This window comes from Triturus cristatus, chromosome 6, assembly GCF_964204655.1.
Source record: "Triturus cristatus chromosome 6, aTriCri1.1, whole genome shotgun sequence".
Taxonomy (NCBI): domain Eukaryota; kingdom Metazoa; phylum Chordata; class Amphibia; order Caudata; family Salamandridae; genus Triturus; species Triturus cristatus.
The window spans coordinates 521,179,374-521,196,868 of NC_140589.1; the positions used below are offsets into that span (position 1 = coordinate 521,179,374).

Genomic DNA, 17,495 nt, shown 5'->3' on the forward strand with positions numbered 1-17,495 from the left:
TCGCGCACTCCTGAGGCGGAAGCCGGGAGCCTTTAAAACTGCATATTTTCCATTCTATGTCACAAAATAACCTGTTGTTTTAACTCACCTCACGCTAGCATAGCGCTAGGTGCACCCACTTCTCTCAAAACACAGCGAGCAGCGGATCTAGCGCTGACTCGTATCCGAGCCTGTGTCGGAAAAAAGCGCCAATCTCGCCGAGGACTGAGGCCACGCCCCCTGAAGGCCACGCCCCCCTGTCGCAGTACTTAAAGCGCTGATCACTAGCGCTTAGGTCTGACATTCGCGCACTCCTGAGGCGGAAGCCGGGAGCCTTTAAAACTGCATATTTTCCATTCTATGTCACAAAATAACCTGTTGTTTTAACTCACCTCACGCTAGCATAGCGCTAGGTGCACCCACTTCTCTCAAAACACAGCGAGCAGCGGATCTAGCGCTGACTCGTATCCGAGCCTGTGTCGGAAAAAAGCGCCAATCTCGCCGAGGACTGAGGCCACGCCCCCTGAAGGCCACGCCCCCCTATCCCCCTACATCATGTGCTGTCACCGGAAGCGCAGCGGACGAGCGCAGCGGGAGCGCCGTCTGCGCGCCGAAGGCGCGCCAAAGGCAAGCCCGTCTGCGCCCGTCATCGCCACGACATCGCCAGTCGCCAGTTCCCCTGGTTTAACCAGACCCCACTTGCTCATACGATACGACCGTGAGGAACTCCTTGGCATGAACCCTAGCCAAAGATGCTCTGCTGCTATTGGCATCCTAGGCCACTCGCAACTCTACTGCAGTGGATGCCATTTTTCCACCTGCATGCCTACTCGCGCGTGTGGGGAGGCCGTGCCAAAACCACAACCCCGCCTCTGTCAATACTACAGCTCAATGTCAGATCCCTCTCTAAACACTATCAAGAGGTAAATTCACTCTTACTGGAGGAAAATCCTGACATCCTCTTTCTCTGCGAAACATGGCTACGAGACGGCGTAACTACTATCCCTAACCTGACGCTCCCAGATGAGTTTCATCTGGCCACTATAAACCGTGAAACTCGAGGCGGCGGCATTGCAGTCATCTATAAAAAGCACTTCACCTGCTCTTTTACCAAAGAATCTCTCCCAGACTGTGAATGCGCCCAATTTAAAATCAGCACTAGCCCTCAGTTTACGATATCTGGTCTTTACATATATCGTCCACCAGGCCCGCCCTCAAGGTTCATTGACGCCCTCCTCGAAACGTCCACGACGCTCATCACTAAATCCGCCAATTTCGTGATTCTAGGCGATCTTAACCTACATATGGATTTAACCAATGACCATACTATCGCTAACCTTCTAGCAGATCTCTCGGCACTGCAACTCAACTCTCTCATCCATGCTCCTACCCATACAGCCGGCCATACTCTAGACCCAATCTTCACCAACATCCAAGAGGCAGTTACAGACACTCCCACTCCTATGGGATGGATGGACCACTACCTCATCAAACTAATGGTCCCAGCACCAAAACGTCAGTATAAAACTGAATCGAACCGTCGCTTAAAAAGACCTTGGCACAAACTCTCTATCCCCGCTCTTCATGAAACCCTAGGAGACTTCCACTGCGAAACCAACCAGGAGATAGATACGACCTATACCTCTTTCACTACCTGGATTACTAAGGGGCTTGATAATCTCATCCCAGCCAAGATGACTAAAGGACGTAACACACCCTCCAATCCATGGTACGATAATACCCTTAAAGCGATGCGTAAAGACTGTAAAAAAGCAGAACGTCAATGGAGGAAAAACTTTGACAATCAGGATAAGGCTAACTACCTATCCAAGCTTAAAACCTATCACAAAGCCATCAGCATTACCCGCGCTACCTTCTATGCTGACAAAATCAGCTCCAACCCGAACCCTACTAAAGTGATCTTTAAATTAGTCAAAGAGCTCCAAAACCCTAGGTCGCCCTCTCCCAAAATCTCATCCAACGAACAATGCGAGCAGTTGGCTACATACTTTGTTGAAAAGGTCCAAAAAATGTATGCGACCTTTCTGCAGAACTCTCCTCACTCTGAAGAACTTAAGACACGAGCTTCCACCATCACCCATCTTACCCAAATCGCTTCACTCACGGCTGCTGGCCTGACCAAACTCAGCAAGAAAGTGAAGTCTGGCTCCCCAGCTGACCCTATGAGCCCCTCTCACTTCCTGGACTCGCTTGACTTTTTTCTACCCTCCATGCTGGATATCCTCAACTCTTCCTTCACCTCCGCTTCTGTACCCATAGCTTGGAAACAAGCGTGGGTATCGCCGATTATCAAAAAACCCACCCTGGACCCTTCCAAACCAGAAAACTTCCGACCAATATCCCTCCTCCCTTGGATATCTAAAATAGCAGAAGCCCATGTCAATGGCATCCTCTCGAAACATGTGGACCACCACGGTATCCTGGATCCATCCCAAAATGGTTTTCGCGTGGGCCATAGTACTGAATCTGCCCTATTGGCCACCACCGAACATCTCCGGACGATTTTAGACTCAGGTCAAAGTGCTGCGCTGATCCTTCTTGATCTCAGCGCAGCCTTTGACACGGTTTCCCACGACATTCTTCTGAAACGCCTGGAGAGGGCCGGCGTGACTGACCTCGCCCTTGCATGGTTCAAATCCTTTCTTAAAGACAGATCCTTCAAGGTGTCAGCCCCCCCATTTCTCTCTAAATCCCATCCCATAACTCAGGGAGTCCCCCAGGGCTCAGCTCTGAGCCCCTCCCTCTTTAACTTATATGTTCAGCCGCTTGCGGTAGTAGCCAAAGAGTGGGGGCTTACACTGGTTTCATACGCCGACGACACCCAGCTGGTCGTCACCCTCTCGGAGAGCCCGTCCATCGCGGCATCCAAGTTCAGAGAGGGCATAGCAGCGGTAGCACAATGGATGACAGATAACTACCTCCAACTTAATGCCGGAAAAACTGAGGTGCTCCTCCTTGGCCGAAACACCAGCCTATGGAACGAGCACTGGTGGCCGTCATCCCTTGGAACCACCCCACTCCCAAAAAAGTGCGTAAAAAACCTGGGGGTCTGGATGGATCCCAACCTTAGCTTCCAGTCACACACTAAAAAGGTGGCAGCCACCTGCATAGGTCTCTTAAGGAACCTCAGGCCTATACTCGGACTCTTTGACTCAAAGGCTCGCCAGTTAATTATCCAGGCAACCATCTTGTCACGCCTGGACTACGCTAACGTTCTCCTCCTGGGAGCAAACAAAGCTGAAACGGCTAGGTTCCAACGAATCCAGAACGCGGCGGCTAGAACGTTGGTCGGTCTCCCACGCAGATGCTCAGCCAGAGCCACCATCCGCAAACTCCACTGGCTGCCCGTGGAACACAGAGTTAAATTTAAAGCTCTCATCACGATCTTTAAAATTGTCAAACAGGGAAATCCCCCTCTGCTGCGAAACTTGGCCCGACCCTATGTTCCGGGCCGTGAACTTCGCTCCTCTAACCAACTTCTTCTGGAAGTACCCAGAACTAAGCTCTGCCGCACTGGAGGTCGCTCCTTTAGCGTCCTCGGTCCCAAACTTTGGAACGATCTCCCGCTAAGTATTCGCTCGTTAGACTGCCTTCCAACCTTTCGCAAAGCAATCAAGACCCTCCTCTTTCCTGCTCTCTAGGGTATTTAGCCACCCCCCCTTCTAGCAGGTGTGAGCTTGTCTCTTAGCGCCGGGACGCCCCATTGCTGGGGTAGCTGTCGCGCTTCACCAAACCTAGAAATTAGAAATTAGAAATGTCATCACTCATCCAGACACTGGAGCATTCCAATCATCCTTCTTGTCTTTAGTTCCTTACCCTCTTGTGATGCGGTGTTCCCGTCATCCCTGGGTCTGGGCTTTTGACTATTATTTTAATAGTTCATTTCCACTTTATGATGTGGTCGATGTTTCCTTCATCCTTGGGTTGTGGACTATTTAAATTGTTGTACTTTTATGTTTATAGTTTAATGTATTGGTTTCGTTATTCTTCTGTTCAATAGGGAAGAGTTAATGTAGTATTCTGATGTTATGGTCTTTCTCCTATGTTATCCTGTTCCTAGCTGCTCAGCCTGTGTGAGTGTTCTGAGTGGAATGTTGGTGTGTGGGCTATGAGTGGAATGCTTGAGTGTCTGGATGAGTGATGACAGTTGGTGGATGGAGCTGAGCAGCTAGCAGGCTGCTCCTGGTGGGGCTGTTGACTTACAAGCTGCCCTACAACACTTGATGAGACTTTATGCTACCTGTTTACATACCTGAATAAACCTACTTGGATTACATCATACCATTGTGGACTACATTAGAACAGAATAACCATACCACCTCAGCACCCATGAGCCCGAGTATGACGAGCTATAGTACCTCCTAACCTTACCAAAGAGACAAGTGAGTTGGCACCCCAGAACACAACACTATCGACCCTCTCAGGGATCGCAGTAACAGAACACATCCTTTCACTCTCTGACTCGTACTTACCCACTATAAGATAAACCATGAAGGAAGTTTATTAAATTTATTTAAACTATTGTGCTCTAAGATGCAGTATTATGTGCCACAATAAGAAGACCAATTCACGTTAAAAATATTGCTAACCTGGTTAGGAAACCATATACCATGACAGATTAGCCTAACCCCCCCTCCCTGCCTAATGAAGCTAAATGATTATATATCAAAGATCTCTGGGATTATTGGCAGACCCTATTCCTTATCATACATAGGTGGATGTTCTGCATCTCAGCGGATGCAGCAATCTTGTCTCAAGACCTTTGTTCTCAGAGTGTGTTTTTAGAACTCCTGTCCTCAGTTATATGAAAATACATGTTTTCTCACAAACAGTAACTGCATTCTCCTATTATGTCTAGGCGCTGGTGCGTGACCAGAGAACATAACAAGGGGCATTGTTGTTTGACCTTGTCTGTCATGTTCAGACTAAATCCCAGAAAAAGAACAGAACACAAAAACATATGCAGGTTCTGTGTGAAAATGCAATGTGGCACAAAAGCAAGCGTGGGCCATGCAGGAAATGCACAACAACCTTTGTTCCTTGTAGAGTAACATGACAAGAATGTTATCATTTGTTTCTGTTATATTTTTAATGTGTGATGTTTCATATATGCTTACATTGAAGATATAAATATGTGTCAAGCAAGAAAAGAAACTTTTCTCATTTGTATATTTTTTGTGAAAGTGTGTATAAAGGAACTATTCTGAACCAAGAGGCACTTTAAAGGACAGATGCCCTCTATGTACATGGACTCTGTTTTCTGACAAAACGAGGGATGCACTAGTTTCAGTCTAGCTGGAGTTATGTTATACAGGGATCTGTGTGCAGTTCTACAAATTGGTAGCATATGCAATGAAGCTATTAGCCCTTTCATAAAATATTACAGTTATAATATTTGCCTGTTCTGATGGACAAACTATTATCATAAATGTTTTTCACCTTTAGTACTCTAGGCTAGTGTATAATAAACATTTGTAAGTACACCACTGTTGTATTGCTTCCTTGGCTTTTAGGACTGGGAAGCCACTTAAACATCACGTGGCAGGGCGCTCTGACAGGTCTACAACAGTCTCTGTACTGACCAATTTCATGACATAGCCCACAAATGGTTCAACAAAACTCATCAGTTTTCCCAATCTGAGGATCCACAAGCTGTCTAAAATGGTCAGATAGTTAAGGAAAATCTCCATGAGGGAAGACTATGTACATGTTTTCATTCGACATGGAGAGACTCATATGGAGAGTTTACTGGAGTCCACAGACCAGAATGCAGGAGTTATGAATGGTTATGCATAATGACGGCTTATATCCCTAAAATACAATTTGCCCACCAGATCAGGAGACGGGCCTCTTCCTGTACAGGATTTAGACAAATTCTGTGCTTACTGAAAAGTTTATATTGCATTTTATAGGACACCATGGCTTTGATCACCTGATACCTAAAGTAATACAACAAACAGAGGAATTGAAAGATGTTTGACTTATAAACATTCATATGTCCTAGCTGTGATTTTATCCCATCAGCAACTTAGCTACATTTTATGGAACATAAGCTTGCTACATATGTCTATATATTATTTATAAACCCAACCACAATACTTACAATCTGTTTCCAATAGATGCCACGTGTCTTCTTTTACAAGATTTGCATCAGTTAACACCTTGAGGTGACATTTCTGTAGACAAAAAGGATCAGTGATTGATTTTGCAACGTGTGTACTAAGGTTGTAGGTACCATCAGATTACAAATCTTTTGGGTTACTATTAGAGACTAATCTACAATCTTCATTGACCACATTTCTGTTCTGATGGTTATCAGTTTGTTTCCCATACATCTTCAGAGCTAAATATCTAGAATTTTTACCGGATAAGTCTCCAATTAGAAGACTGAGGCAATAAGAAGATCTCATACAATGTATTGAAACCTATTTACAATATAAAATAGCTCTGACAGTGTTTTGTTTTGGCTTAATAAATGAACATTTATTTCCTGACCCGAGCAATAATTTATTAGCTATGTATTAATTACTATATAAATTACATCAAATCTTTTAACTATATACAAAATAAAAAGAAAAAAACACAAACACAAGCACTGGAACCTTCCAGACATTCGAATGGACGCTGCACCACCTGAATAGCATCTCACCACTTCCGGGCTCCACAGGCCCCTCACAATTTACTACAACATTAGGCAGTATGGTGGGTGGCCGAGATGCGGCTAAGGTGAGAGCAGAGTGCAGAGTGTTGTAGTCCTGCTGGCCGTACTGATTGACATAGATAGGGCCAAGTATTCTACACTACGCTGGCAAGTCGAGCCCCCCCATGGAAAGAATAATGCTGTGGTTTGGCTCGAGAGGGTGAGCATATGTGGAGTGGCCGAGCCAGATAGCCAAAGCTGAAGTCGTTTTGCGGACCTGGTACACTGCTGACGTAGAGGAGGATGGAGTGAGATTGATGCCAGCAGCAGTTGTATGCCTCCCACTGCCAGTGGCTTTGTGGCCCCTTTTGGAAGGGTCAAGTATTTAATAAGTGCCTCAAGTGCGCAGAGAGACATTCAGTAGACACTAAATAGGCAAATTGAGATGCACTTGATGTCTTTGGGGGGGCATTAGACGTGTGCTAAGGGTGAATCTATGAGGTCATCATCTATCCTGGCCTTACCTCAGAGAGGTTTAGAGTCGGTTCTGCCAGTGTAAGGGGCCCAAAATTAGATGTATGCAGAATGGGAAGCAGCAGGCGTCTATCTCCAAGTCTGCCTCAAGTTTTTTTGATAATACAGAACCACTGAAGGGAGAGCCCGTAGATCGCAGCTCTGCCACTAGCCGCTCATTCCACAGTTATACCCGGAACTGGCCTTGCAGTTGCCACAGCACTAAGGAAAAGATAAATCATGTATTGCCTGAAAAATAGTGGAAGGCAACAGGACTGCGTCCAGTGTGCTCAAAGTTGAAGCTGCCGATAAAGGTGTGGAGGCTGGTAGCACCCTCGCCGCTCGTTCTGACAGACTGCCAGGTTTCATGGAAGACCGCCTTGTGTGGTCTAGGATTGATCAAAGCAATGATGTTGCTGCCGACAATAATGACTATTCTCCATTAATTCTCGGGGGCCAACAAAAATCAGGCATCAAGTTTGATCAGGCCAGTCTCAATGCCTACGGTTGGTGGGGAGACTATCATTAATTTCGTAGATACCACTTATTGCAGGCCGGAACCTCAGAGAGTGTTAATGTTACTTTGAAACACAAGATGTTGGCCAATCCATGTGTATGCCAAGCAATGGTGTTTGGGGGAAGTCTGTGTTCAGGACAAAGACAGTACTACTGACTGTATGACCTTTACTTTGGGAGACTCTAGCTTAATAATCAAAATATGAGAGAAGCCTGCCCCGCACAATATATTTAACTACTGTTCACAGTTGGATGCTTCGAGTTCCATGTTGCTGTTGTCCAAAGAGTTTCTGGGAGAGATTAAAAGACTTAGGCAACAGCAAATTGATTTTGCAAATGAGATAAAGCAGTGCCTGGGAAAGATAGAGGGTCAAATGATTCAGACTGCGGAACGCTGTGAGGAACTGGAGCAGCAGGTTTAAAGTTGTGAGGATAAAGTATAAACAGCCCCTTCGTTGAATTTAAGACTGGCGAAAGAGATCAGATCTCTATATAAAAAGCAGGAATATTTAGAGAACCCCTCGAGGTGATCAAATTTGAGAATTGTAGGGTTGCCCGAAGGGAAAGAGGAAACTATGGGAATGGGTGCATTTGTAGATTTTGTCCTTCCTGAATCTTCACACGATTTGATGAGAATGTGGCTCCACAGGATTTCTTCTCAGATTCCATGTAATGATTATTACCCTTGTATGATTTTGGTTAACTTCTCTGATTACAGAGTTAAAGAGAAGGTGCAGAACAAGGCAATTAAGGAAAATACGTTTTTGTAGGCCAAATTAATTCACTTTTAAAATATTTTCAGATATGACTATTGATAGAGCACAGAGGCGTAGAGAGTTCAAGAACATGTTTGCATAATTTCAGTCCGCTGGCGCGCAGGCATCCTTGATACAAATGGCCAAGCTTAAAGTGTTGTTTAAAGGACACTTAAATTTATTTTCTCAGATAGTTGAAGCACAATCATTCATAGCAGACATAAAATGGGGGGTTGATGATTGCTATATGGACCTCATTTTGTGTAACTGTTGTATTATTTGAGCCTCCATTTAAGCTACCCAGATTAGCTGGATGGGGCGGGTGAAGGCGAGGGGGCTGAGTGGGTCTCGGAGAAAACAACACCATATCATGGAGTTGGTCACCTACAAGCTGGGGGGGGGGGTGCTTGTACTGAAGGAAGGGAGGAGCTCCCACTACAGCCAAGAAGCAAGCAGGCTAGAATTGGCGGGAACTATGGTGGTGTTGGGTTGCATTGAGAAAAAGGAGGTTCAGTTTCATTATAAATACATTGTACATGGTTTATTTGGGGAGTTCTGAGGGTTGGCTAGGCGCTGTCAAGATAGGTATGGAAAGACGCCAACTAGAGTTTCTTATGATAGTATATGCAATGAACCTTTGTAAGAAATAGGTCATGCACTATGATAGTTTTTATTTTGGATGAGTTTTTTAGGTGGAATGTATACATTTAACATATTTTATGAAGCTGCTGTGGAGACTTATAACTTTTCACTTTGCACTTTTGGGTATGCTACCGGCCAGTCCTGTAGCTTTAAGTATTTGTGATTTCTGTTGATATAATGGAGGGAAGCACATGTATAACAAGCTGAATCATGTTTTTGTATTTTGACCGCAGGGTGGTAGTTTGTGGACACGGACTTTTAACTGGCTGCTGTTGCAGGGATGTGTTTTTTGTTGTTTTTAGAAAGAAGTAATGGTGAAGGTGTTTTCCTTTAATGTTAATGGGTTGAACAATGCCAGAAAAAATACAAGCGGTCGAAACTTCGATAAAAAGTCATAACACAACAGTGATTTTATTGCAGGTAACTCATTTTCCCCTTAGCAGGTCGACCATGTTTTAAACGTGGGCTGGTTTTAAATGTTTCTCCTTGGTGGGTGCAGCACACAGAGTAGTAGCTATTCATCCAAGTAAGAAAGCTAAAGTGCAAATTCACAGGTGGCAGTCAGATGTGGAAAGACGGTCAATCAATCAATCAACAGCATTTGTAAAATGTACTACTCACCCGTGAGGGACTCAAGGCGCTAGAGGGGGGTGAAGAAGCAGCTACTGATCGAACAGCCAGGTCTTGAGAAGTTTCCGGAAGGTCAGCAGGTCCTGGGTTTATCGCAGGTGGGTGGGGAGGGTGTTCCATGTCTTGGTGGCGAGGTGGGAGAATGATCTGCTGCCGGTGGTTGTTCAGCAGATGCGTGGGACGGTGGCGAGGGCGAGGTCCACGGAGCGAAGCTGGCGGTTCGGGGTGTAGAAGGTGAGTCGTTCATTGAGGTATGCTGGACCGGCATTGTGGAGTGCTTTGTGAGCGTGGTTGAGGAGCTTGAAGGTGATCCTCTTGTTGACCGGGAGCCAGTGGAGGTCTCTCAGGTGGGCGGTGATGTGGCTGTGGCGAGGGATTCCAAGGATGAGGGGAGCGGAGGCGTTTTGTATGCGTTGAAGTCTCTTCTGGAGTTTGGCCGTGGTTCCTGCGTAGAGGGTGTTGCCGTAGTCCAGCCTGCTGCTGACGAGGGCTTGGGTGACTGTCCTTCTGGTTTTGGTCGGGATCCATCTGAAGATCTTGCGGAGCATGCGGAGGGTGTTGAAGCAGGAGGAGGAGACTGCGTTGACTTGCTGGGTCATAGAGAGCGTTGAGTCCAGGATGAGTCCCAGGTTGCGCGCGTGGTTGGTGGGTGTCGGGCCGTTCCCAGCATGGCCGTCCACCAGGAGTCGTCCCATGTGGAGGGGGTGGAGCCGAGTGGGAGGACCTCCGTCTTGTCCGAGTTCAGTTTCAGGCAGCTGGTCTTCATCCACTCTGCGACGGCCTTCATTCCCTCGTGGAGGTTGGATTTGGCGGTGGCCGGGTCCTTGGTGAGGGAGAGGATCAGCTGGGTGTCGTCAGCATACGAGATGATGTTGAGGTGGTGCGCCCGGACTAAGTTGGTGAGAGGTGCCATGTAGATGTTGAAAGGGTCGGGCTGAGGGATGATCCTTGGGGTACGCCGCAGGTGATTGTAGTGGCTTCGGATCGGAAAGGGGGAGGCAGACTCTCTGGGTTCTGCCGGTGAGGAAGGAGGTGATCCAGTTCAGGGTTTTGTCGCAGATCCCTGCGTCATATAGGCGTGTGCGCAGGGTGTGGTGGCAGACGGTGTCGATGGCAGCCGAGAGGTCCAGGAGGATGAGGGCCGCGGTTTTGCCATTGTCCAGTAGGGCCCTTATGTCGTCGGTGGCGGCGAGGAGGCCGGTTTTGGTGCTGTGATTGCTGCAGAAGCCATATTGGGAGGAGTCCAGGATGTTGTTCTACTCCAGGAAGTGGGTCAGTTGTCTGTTGGCAGTCTTCTCAATGACTTTCGCTGGGAAAGGGAGCAGGGAGATGGGTCGAAAGTTCTTGAGGTCCTTTGGGTCTGCCTAGGGTGTTCATCTCGTCGTGTTTCCAGCTCTGCTGGAAGGTGGCGGTCTCGAAGGAGCTGTTGATGATCTTCCGGAGTTGGGGTGCGATGATGGAGCTTGCTTTGTTGAAGATGTGGTGAGGGCAGGGGTCTGAGGGTGAGCCGGAGTCGATGGTGTTCATGATTTTGGTGGTGTCTTCATCGTGGACATTGTTGCAGGAGAGCAGGAGGACGGTGTGTTTGGTGGGCGTTGAGTCGGGGTGTCGGCGTCTGTCATCGGTGTCTGGGTGTCGAAGCTGTCGTGGATGTCTGCAATCTTGTGGTGGAAAAAGGTGGCCAGTGAGTCGCAGAGTTCTTGCGACAGCGTGATGTCTTTGGAGCTGGGGGTGGCAAGTTCTTTCACGATGTTGAAGAGCTCCTTGCTGTTGTGTGCGTTGTTGTTGATGAGCTCCTTGAAGGAGGTTCTTTTGGCGGATTGGAGGAGATGGTGGTGCTTGCGTCTGGCGCTCTTGAGGGCTGCGTGGTTGTCTGGTGTCTGGTCGTGGCACCACTGCTTCTCGGGTCTTCGTCAGGTTTGCTTGGAAGTCTGGAGGTCGGTGTTGAACCAGATGGCTCTCGTGTCAGTGTGCCTGTTTGAGGGTTTCCTGATCGGGGCAAGGGTGTTGGCGCAGTCATCGATCCATTGTCTGAAGTTGTCGACCGCTGCATTGGCATCTGAGTGCTCGGAAGGAGGGCCTCGGGCGAGGGTGGTGATAAGCTGGTCTTCTGTGACTTTGTTCCAGCTGCGGTGTGGGATTCATTGCGGTTAGTTGTGCACAGTGTGTTTCTCGAAGGAGAAGTGTATGCAGTGGTGGTCGGTCCAGTGGAGTTCGGTGGTGTGGCTAAAGGTGATGTAGTTGCTGGCGGAGATGATGGGGTCGAGGGTGTGTCCGGCAGAGTGGGTGGGTGTCGTGATGAGCTGGTTGAGTCAGAGGTTGGTGAGGTTGTCGATCAAGGTTGTGGAGTTACTGTTGTTTGCGTTCTCGAGGTGGAAGTTCAGGTCTCCGAGGAGAATGTAGTCTGTGGAGACGAGGGCGTGCGTTCAGATGAGGTCGGTTATGGAGTCGCTGAACTGCGGTCGAGGTCCTGCGGGTCTGTATACGAGGGTTCCTCTGAGGGTGGTGTTGTGATTGACGTGGATCTGGAAGTGTAGGTGTTCAGACACGCTGAGGGAGTCTTCGGTGTTCCTGTGGACGATGGCAATTCCTCCTCCTGGTTTGTTGTTGTCGGGCGCCGAGGAGGCGTTCATCCAGGTCTCTGTCAGGAAGGCGACGTCCGGGGAGGTTGAATCGAGCAGGTCCCCGAGTTCTACAGCATGCTGGTGGACTGAGCGGGTGTTGAGTAGTATGCATCTGAGGTGGCTGTGGTCTGCTTCAGTGGGGTGGGCAGGATGTGCAGGTGTGCGTTGGCAGGTGTAGCTGCAGTTACGGCAGGTGAAGGGTCCGTGGGTGAGCTTCGGCGTGGCCTGGAAGCAGGTGGAGGATCGTCCGGCATTGAGTGCGTGGAGGGTGTTGGCATCATAGCGGCGTCGGGTGTTTTGGCGCTCGCGGGGGCCAGGGGGTTTGGCGCTGGGTGTGGGCCAGGCGAGGAGGGGCACAGACGGGCTTGCCTTAGGCTTGCCTTCGGCGCGACCGCTCAGCGGTCGGCATTTAAGAAGGGGAGGGGCATATGGCTGGGAGGCAGGGCGGGTTACGGCAGGAAGGAACGCAGTGGAAGCGTACCTGGAATCAGGTGGTGTTGAGTGGACTGCACGATCGACTTGCTGTGGGTAACATTAATTAATTTGTATGCTTCAGTTGAGGATGACTCTGCCCCATGTATTAAACTGTTCTCATCATTAGCAGCAGTTGATGGACCACTGATAGTTGGAGGGGATTTCACCTTCCTCCAACAATCAGACCTTGATACCTCTTCCATTAAAAAGATACAGCCAAAACCCAAAATTGCTAAAATTCTTGGGGAATATCAGAGAATTTTTGGGGTGATCGATCTCTGGAGTACAGCTAAGACTTTAAAAAAGAATATACATGTTTATAAACTAGATACCACAGTGGGGTTTAAGAACTTACCTAATGTTTTTTTTTTATTATTATTCCGCTGTGGAGTTAGAAATTGCTTCCAAGGACTTGGGCACCAGCAAATCAGAGATTATTGTTCAATAAGTGTTACTTAGAAGATGAGAAGTTAGTTGTGTCATGTAAAATGGAGATTAAGAGTTTTTGGAATAAAACAAGAGTTCTGCTTCAATTGATATGGTGTTGGACACCATAAAAGCGCACCTGCAAGCATTTGTGATTTCTCAGGCTAAAGCTCCATTTAATAACCAAAGGGAAGAAGAAATCAGTTTGTAGAATAGGGTAAACTGTGAGCATGGAAGGTTTCTCCAGAATAGCTCAGAAAGAACAGGAAAGCATTGGGGAATGCAAAAGCGGACCTTTGGGACCATTCTTATGCAAAGAATTGTGTACAAAATACAACTTAATTTCAAAAGATGTACAAAGAAAGACATTTTTGTGTGAAGTTTATGGCCTGCCAAGCGTGCAAACGGTCTATGTGCAATGAAATTGATGCTGGGAAGTGTCCCAAAACAGGGAGATATTGAACATCAGATGAAGAGATTAATGCATTTGTTTTTTAGAAAATGTTAGCAATATTTATAATACATCTCTCAATGTAAATTGAAATGAATTGAAATGCTTCCTGGACTTCCTTCCAATGGCTGTTCTTTCAGAGAAAGATAGAAAATTTATGGATAGCCCCTTTTCTTTGGGTGAGTTGGAGAAGGCAATAAATAGTCTGTCCTGGGGTAACGTTTTTGGCCCTGATGGATTTCCTGCCAAATTGTATAAGACCTTTTAAGCATTTATTAGGAGTTGCCAATTTTATTCTTAAAGGGAGTTCACCTCCACATCCTTTAGGTTAGGGAGCGTAGTCAGCTCTCTTAGAAAGGGTAAGGACCCTGCCGGAACAAATTCCTATTTTCTGATCATGCTTTTAAATTAAATAAATGAAGCGGACAGCAAATAGAATTAACAAACTGGCCATCCATCTGAGCAAAATGGCTTCATTGCTGGGGGCAATTGAGCACTAACACTAATTATTTATTAATGGCTTTGGATATGTTTGCAATTATCCAGATCCCTGTGGCAATCATTTTGTTAGACGCAGAAAAGGCGCTTGATCTTGTAGTCTGGGAATCCCTTTTGGTATACTAGGAAAGCTTGGATTATCTTCCTAGACTACAGGTTTTATAAAAAGGATATATTCAAACATGGAAGCTAGGTTAATTTGAAACTTTACTGAAATAGGTACTGTTAGGGTCCAGCATGAAATAAGGCAAGGCTGTCCACTTTCGCCAGTTCTTTTTGCCTTTTTATTGAGCCTCTGGCCTTAGCAATTAAGAGCGACAGAATAATACGAGAGCCTATACCTTCAATGGCAAAAATGAAGGTATGAACTGATGATGTCATGCTTTTATTGACCCTAAGAAAGAAATGCAGGAACGAGTGCCTGATATTCTTTCAGTTTCCAAACACTATGAGGATATAAGGTGCATAAAAACAACCCCAATGCCATTTTGAGTATTTGTACAGCCAAGGAGCTCTTGCCAGACCTTAGTGGTTGTGTGACGTCTCGGCCAAAGCATTACTTCAGGGTATTTACGAATTATATTATTTGAATTATAGATCGCTTTTAATCAAAGGCAAAGGTTTATCAACAAGATGGGTGCCGCTTCCTCTCACAAGCTTAGGGTGGGTTGCTTTAATAAAAATGGCAACTCTCCCATTATTTAATTTTTTAGTTGCAGCTGCCCCATGCACAATCAGTTGTAAATTGTTTGCAAATGCAAATTCGATTATCTCTTCTTTCCTGTAGAGTAAAGCCAAACCAAGAATAGTCCTGAGCACTTTATGTAGGCTTTTTAGAGAAAATGGGGGTTAGTCGTCCCTAGTTTTAAGATTTCGTATTTTGCACACTTTGCACGGTATATGCTTAGGTAGATTTCTTAAACTGGATGATTTTCTGCAGAATGATAGATTAAAAACTAGGTGTGAGATCGAGCCACACATAACCAGTGAGAAAATGTGGTTGCACAGGTCCTGCAGGACCCTGCTTGGGGTACCACATAGAACGGATCCCACGGTTTTGAAAAATAGGCCTTTAGAATTGTTATTAACTATCCTGTGCAAAAGTAGATATGTATGATCAGATTTCGATGAAATAGACCAGCTGGGAGAATGTGGTAATACCGAAAAATGTGGGTTAAGTAATTGTTTTAATTTTTCTGCTTTAAGGGGTTGACTTTTGTAAAATGCAATTGTTTGAAAAATGGTTGATCTATAGGACATCCCAGTTTTTAAATAAAATAAATTAGGATTATCCGAACCAATATTTTAGGTGTGACATGGTAGATGGGGGGAGTGTGGGCTCACATAATATGGTACTGTGGTAGGCTGGGTAATATTTGGTAGGGTATCTATAAATTATTAGAAAATCAGCTGGAAATCCAAATACCACAACCCCCCGCGCTGGCACTTGTGGGTGCCGGCCCTATGCCTGGTGCCCCTTTAAAGCTCCAGAAGCTGGTATATATTGCTAGGTTGGTGGCCCGGGTATTTCTTTTGTAGAGATGGAGAAGAAGCTTGTTCCCTGCGTCATGGATTGGAGGGAGAAAATGAAGGTTAGGGAAAGAGAGAAGGTGTTTGCTGATAGGTCAGGCAATGTAAAGACATTTTATAAAATGTGGGGTTCCATGTTGGCAAATGGAGGGCCTGAAAGAGTTGAAACTTGGCTTGTGGGGGGATTCTCTTGATAGTTGGTGGCATGCTATAGTACCTTATGTATTTATAACTGTATAGACTGCTTTTGGAAAATCAGATGGCAGACTGTACCTCAACTCCAAAAAAAAGTACTGAAGCAAAGGTTCTGACACAGGCTCTGAATTGTAGAATGGAACACGTTCAATTTAGTTCTTCTTACAGGGAACTTTAAGTAAATACTTCAAAAGCAAAGAAAATAGGAAGAAGCTGCTTCTTCCTGAATTTGGAAATAGCATTGAATCTCACTGAAACCATGTGAAAAATGTTATTTCTCAATGGGACAATACTGTAATATAAGGTGAACTGACTTTCAAAGTGGTCAAAATTCTGTAACCCAAAGGAGGCAAGAGGTTTCAGGTTTCAAAACTGCTTACTAGAGTGCTATATAAATATTTTAATTGGCACAAAATGAACTTTGGACTAAGGATGACATCACAAAATGAGACTATACTATATGGGACTCAGAAAGAGAGACAGGACTATGCAGCATCTAGCCCTTCACAATAGCTAATATAAGGAATGGCCTTCTCACTATCGTAAGATTAACCTATCACATATCTTCATTATTCAACATACATTATCAGGAACAAGTTTAACCTTCAACCTCCCCAACAGCAGTTGTATGACTAAGATGAGTTTGTATCATGTAGTGATTCAGCAAAATCGATCTGCCTAAATCAGTAAAGACTGCAAATATGCAGCGGCGGCTCCTCCACAATGGTGGAGGCACATCGCCCCACTGGCTCAGAGCTAGCAGCTGAAAGATAAAAATGTAGTATTGCTTTATTTTTCAGCTGCTTGCAGAGCCAAGCGTGTGCTTGTAGGGGGGGGGGGGGGTGGGGCCATGGGAGGGAGGAAGAGTGGAATGGAGTGTACTTATGAGTGCGCATGTCAGTTTGGCTGGCCAAACAGACAAGCGCAGTTAGTTTTTTCCAACCCACTGTATTCCACAGCTGGGTGGAGAAACTGCACAGACTCCCTGGGCCTGAGCGAGCGTTAAACCAGCTCGCTCAGGTTAATCCCTGTGGTGCTATCATGCAGCATGAGAGCAGCAAGGGAATTGGATGGGTAGTCTCTGATGGTGTCCGAGGGACTGCTGGGAGCAGCAAGCAGAGGCACGAGGCGCAAGGTGGCCAGAAACATCAGGTATGGTTTTATTTATGAGTACCTCCCCCCCACTGCTGCCCCAGCCACCCTGCCACTTTTTATTGCCAGCAGCTGTGACAGAAATAGTGCCGAGATTTAGGAGGAAGGTTGTGCAGAGATGCAGCATAAAAAGGTTCTGTGCATACTTATATTTATAGGTGTTAAAATCTAAAAGGCCAAACAACTGGCTTTGTCATTACATCTCTTTTTTGCTTATCTACAGAGCTTCAATGGAATGGCAGACAATACCATATTTAAGAAATGATTACATTAATTGTTGTTTTAAAATAATATTACTATTTCTTTTAGCACTTTTAAGATTACAGAAAATACTATACATGAAGAGCTTGAGAAACACGGTTAAATGTGCAAATAACTAGAACTCGAGTTTTAGTTCTTCAATACTGCTTTAAACAGGGCTTCAGTACAAGCTCAAAAGTCTCACGTTG

The 17,495-nt window shown here is 46.0% G+C and overlaps 1 protein-coding gene across 1 annotated transcript in view; it reads right to left on the reverse strand.

Annotated features, from left to right (window-relative positions):
* CD109 (CD109 molecule) overlaps positions 1-17,495 on the reverse strand; it is a 750,032-nt gene that overhangs the window by 395,623 nt on the left and 336,914 nt on the right. Inside the window, exon 17 of the mRNA XM_085610953.1 lies at positions 6,104-6,176. Coding sequence (XP_085467079.1) covers positions 6,104-6,176 — 73 coding nt within the window. The remainder of the gene's footprint in view (positions 1-6,103; positions 6,177-17,495) is intronic.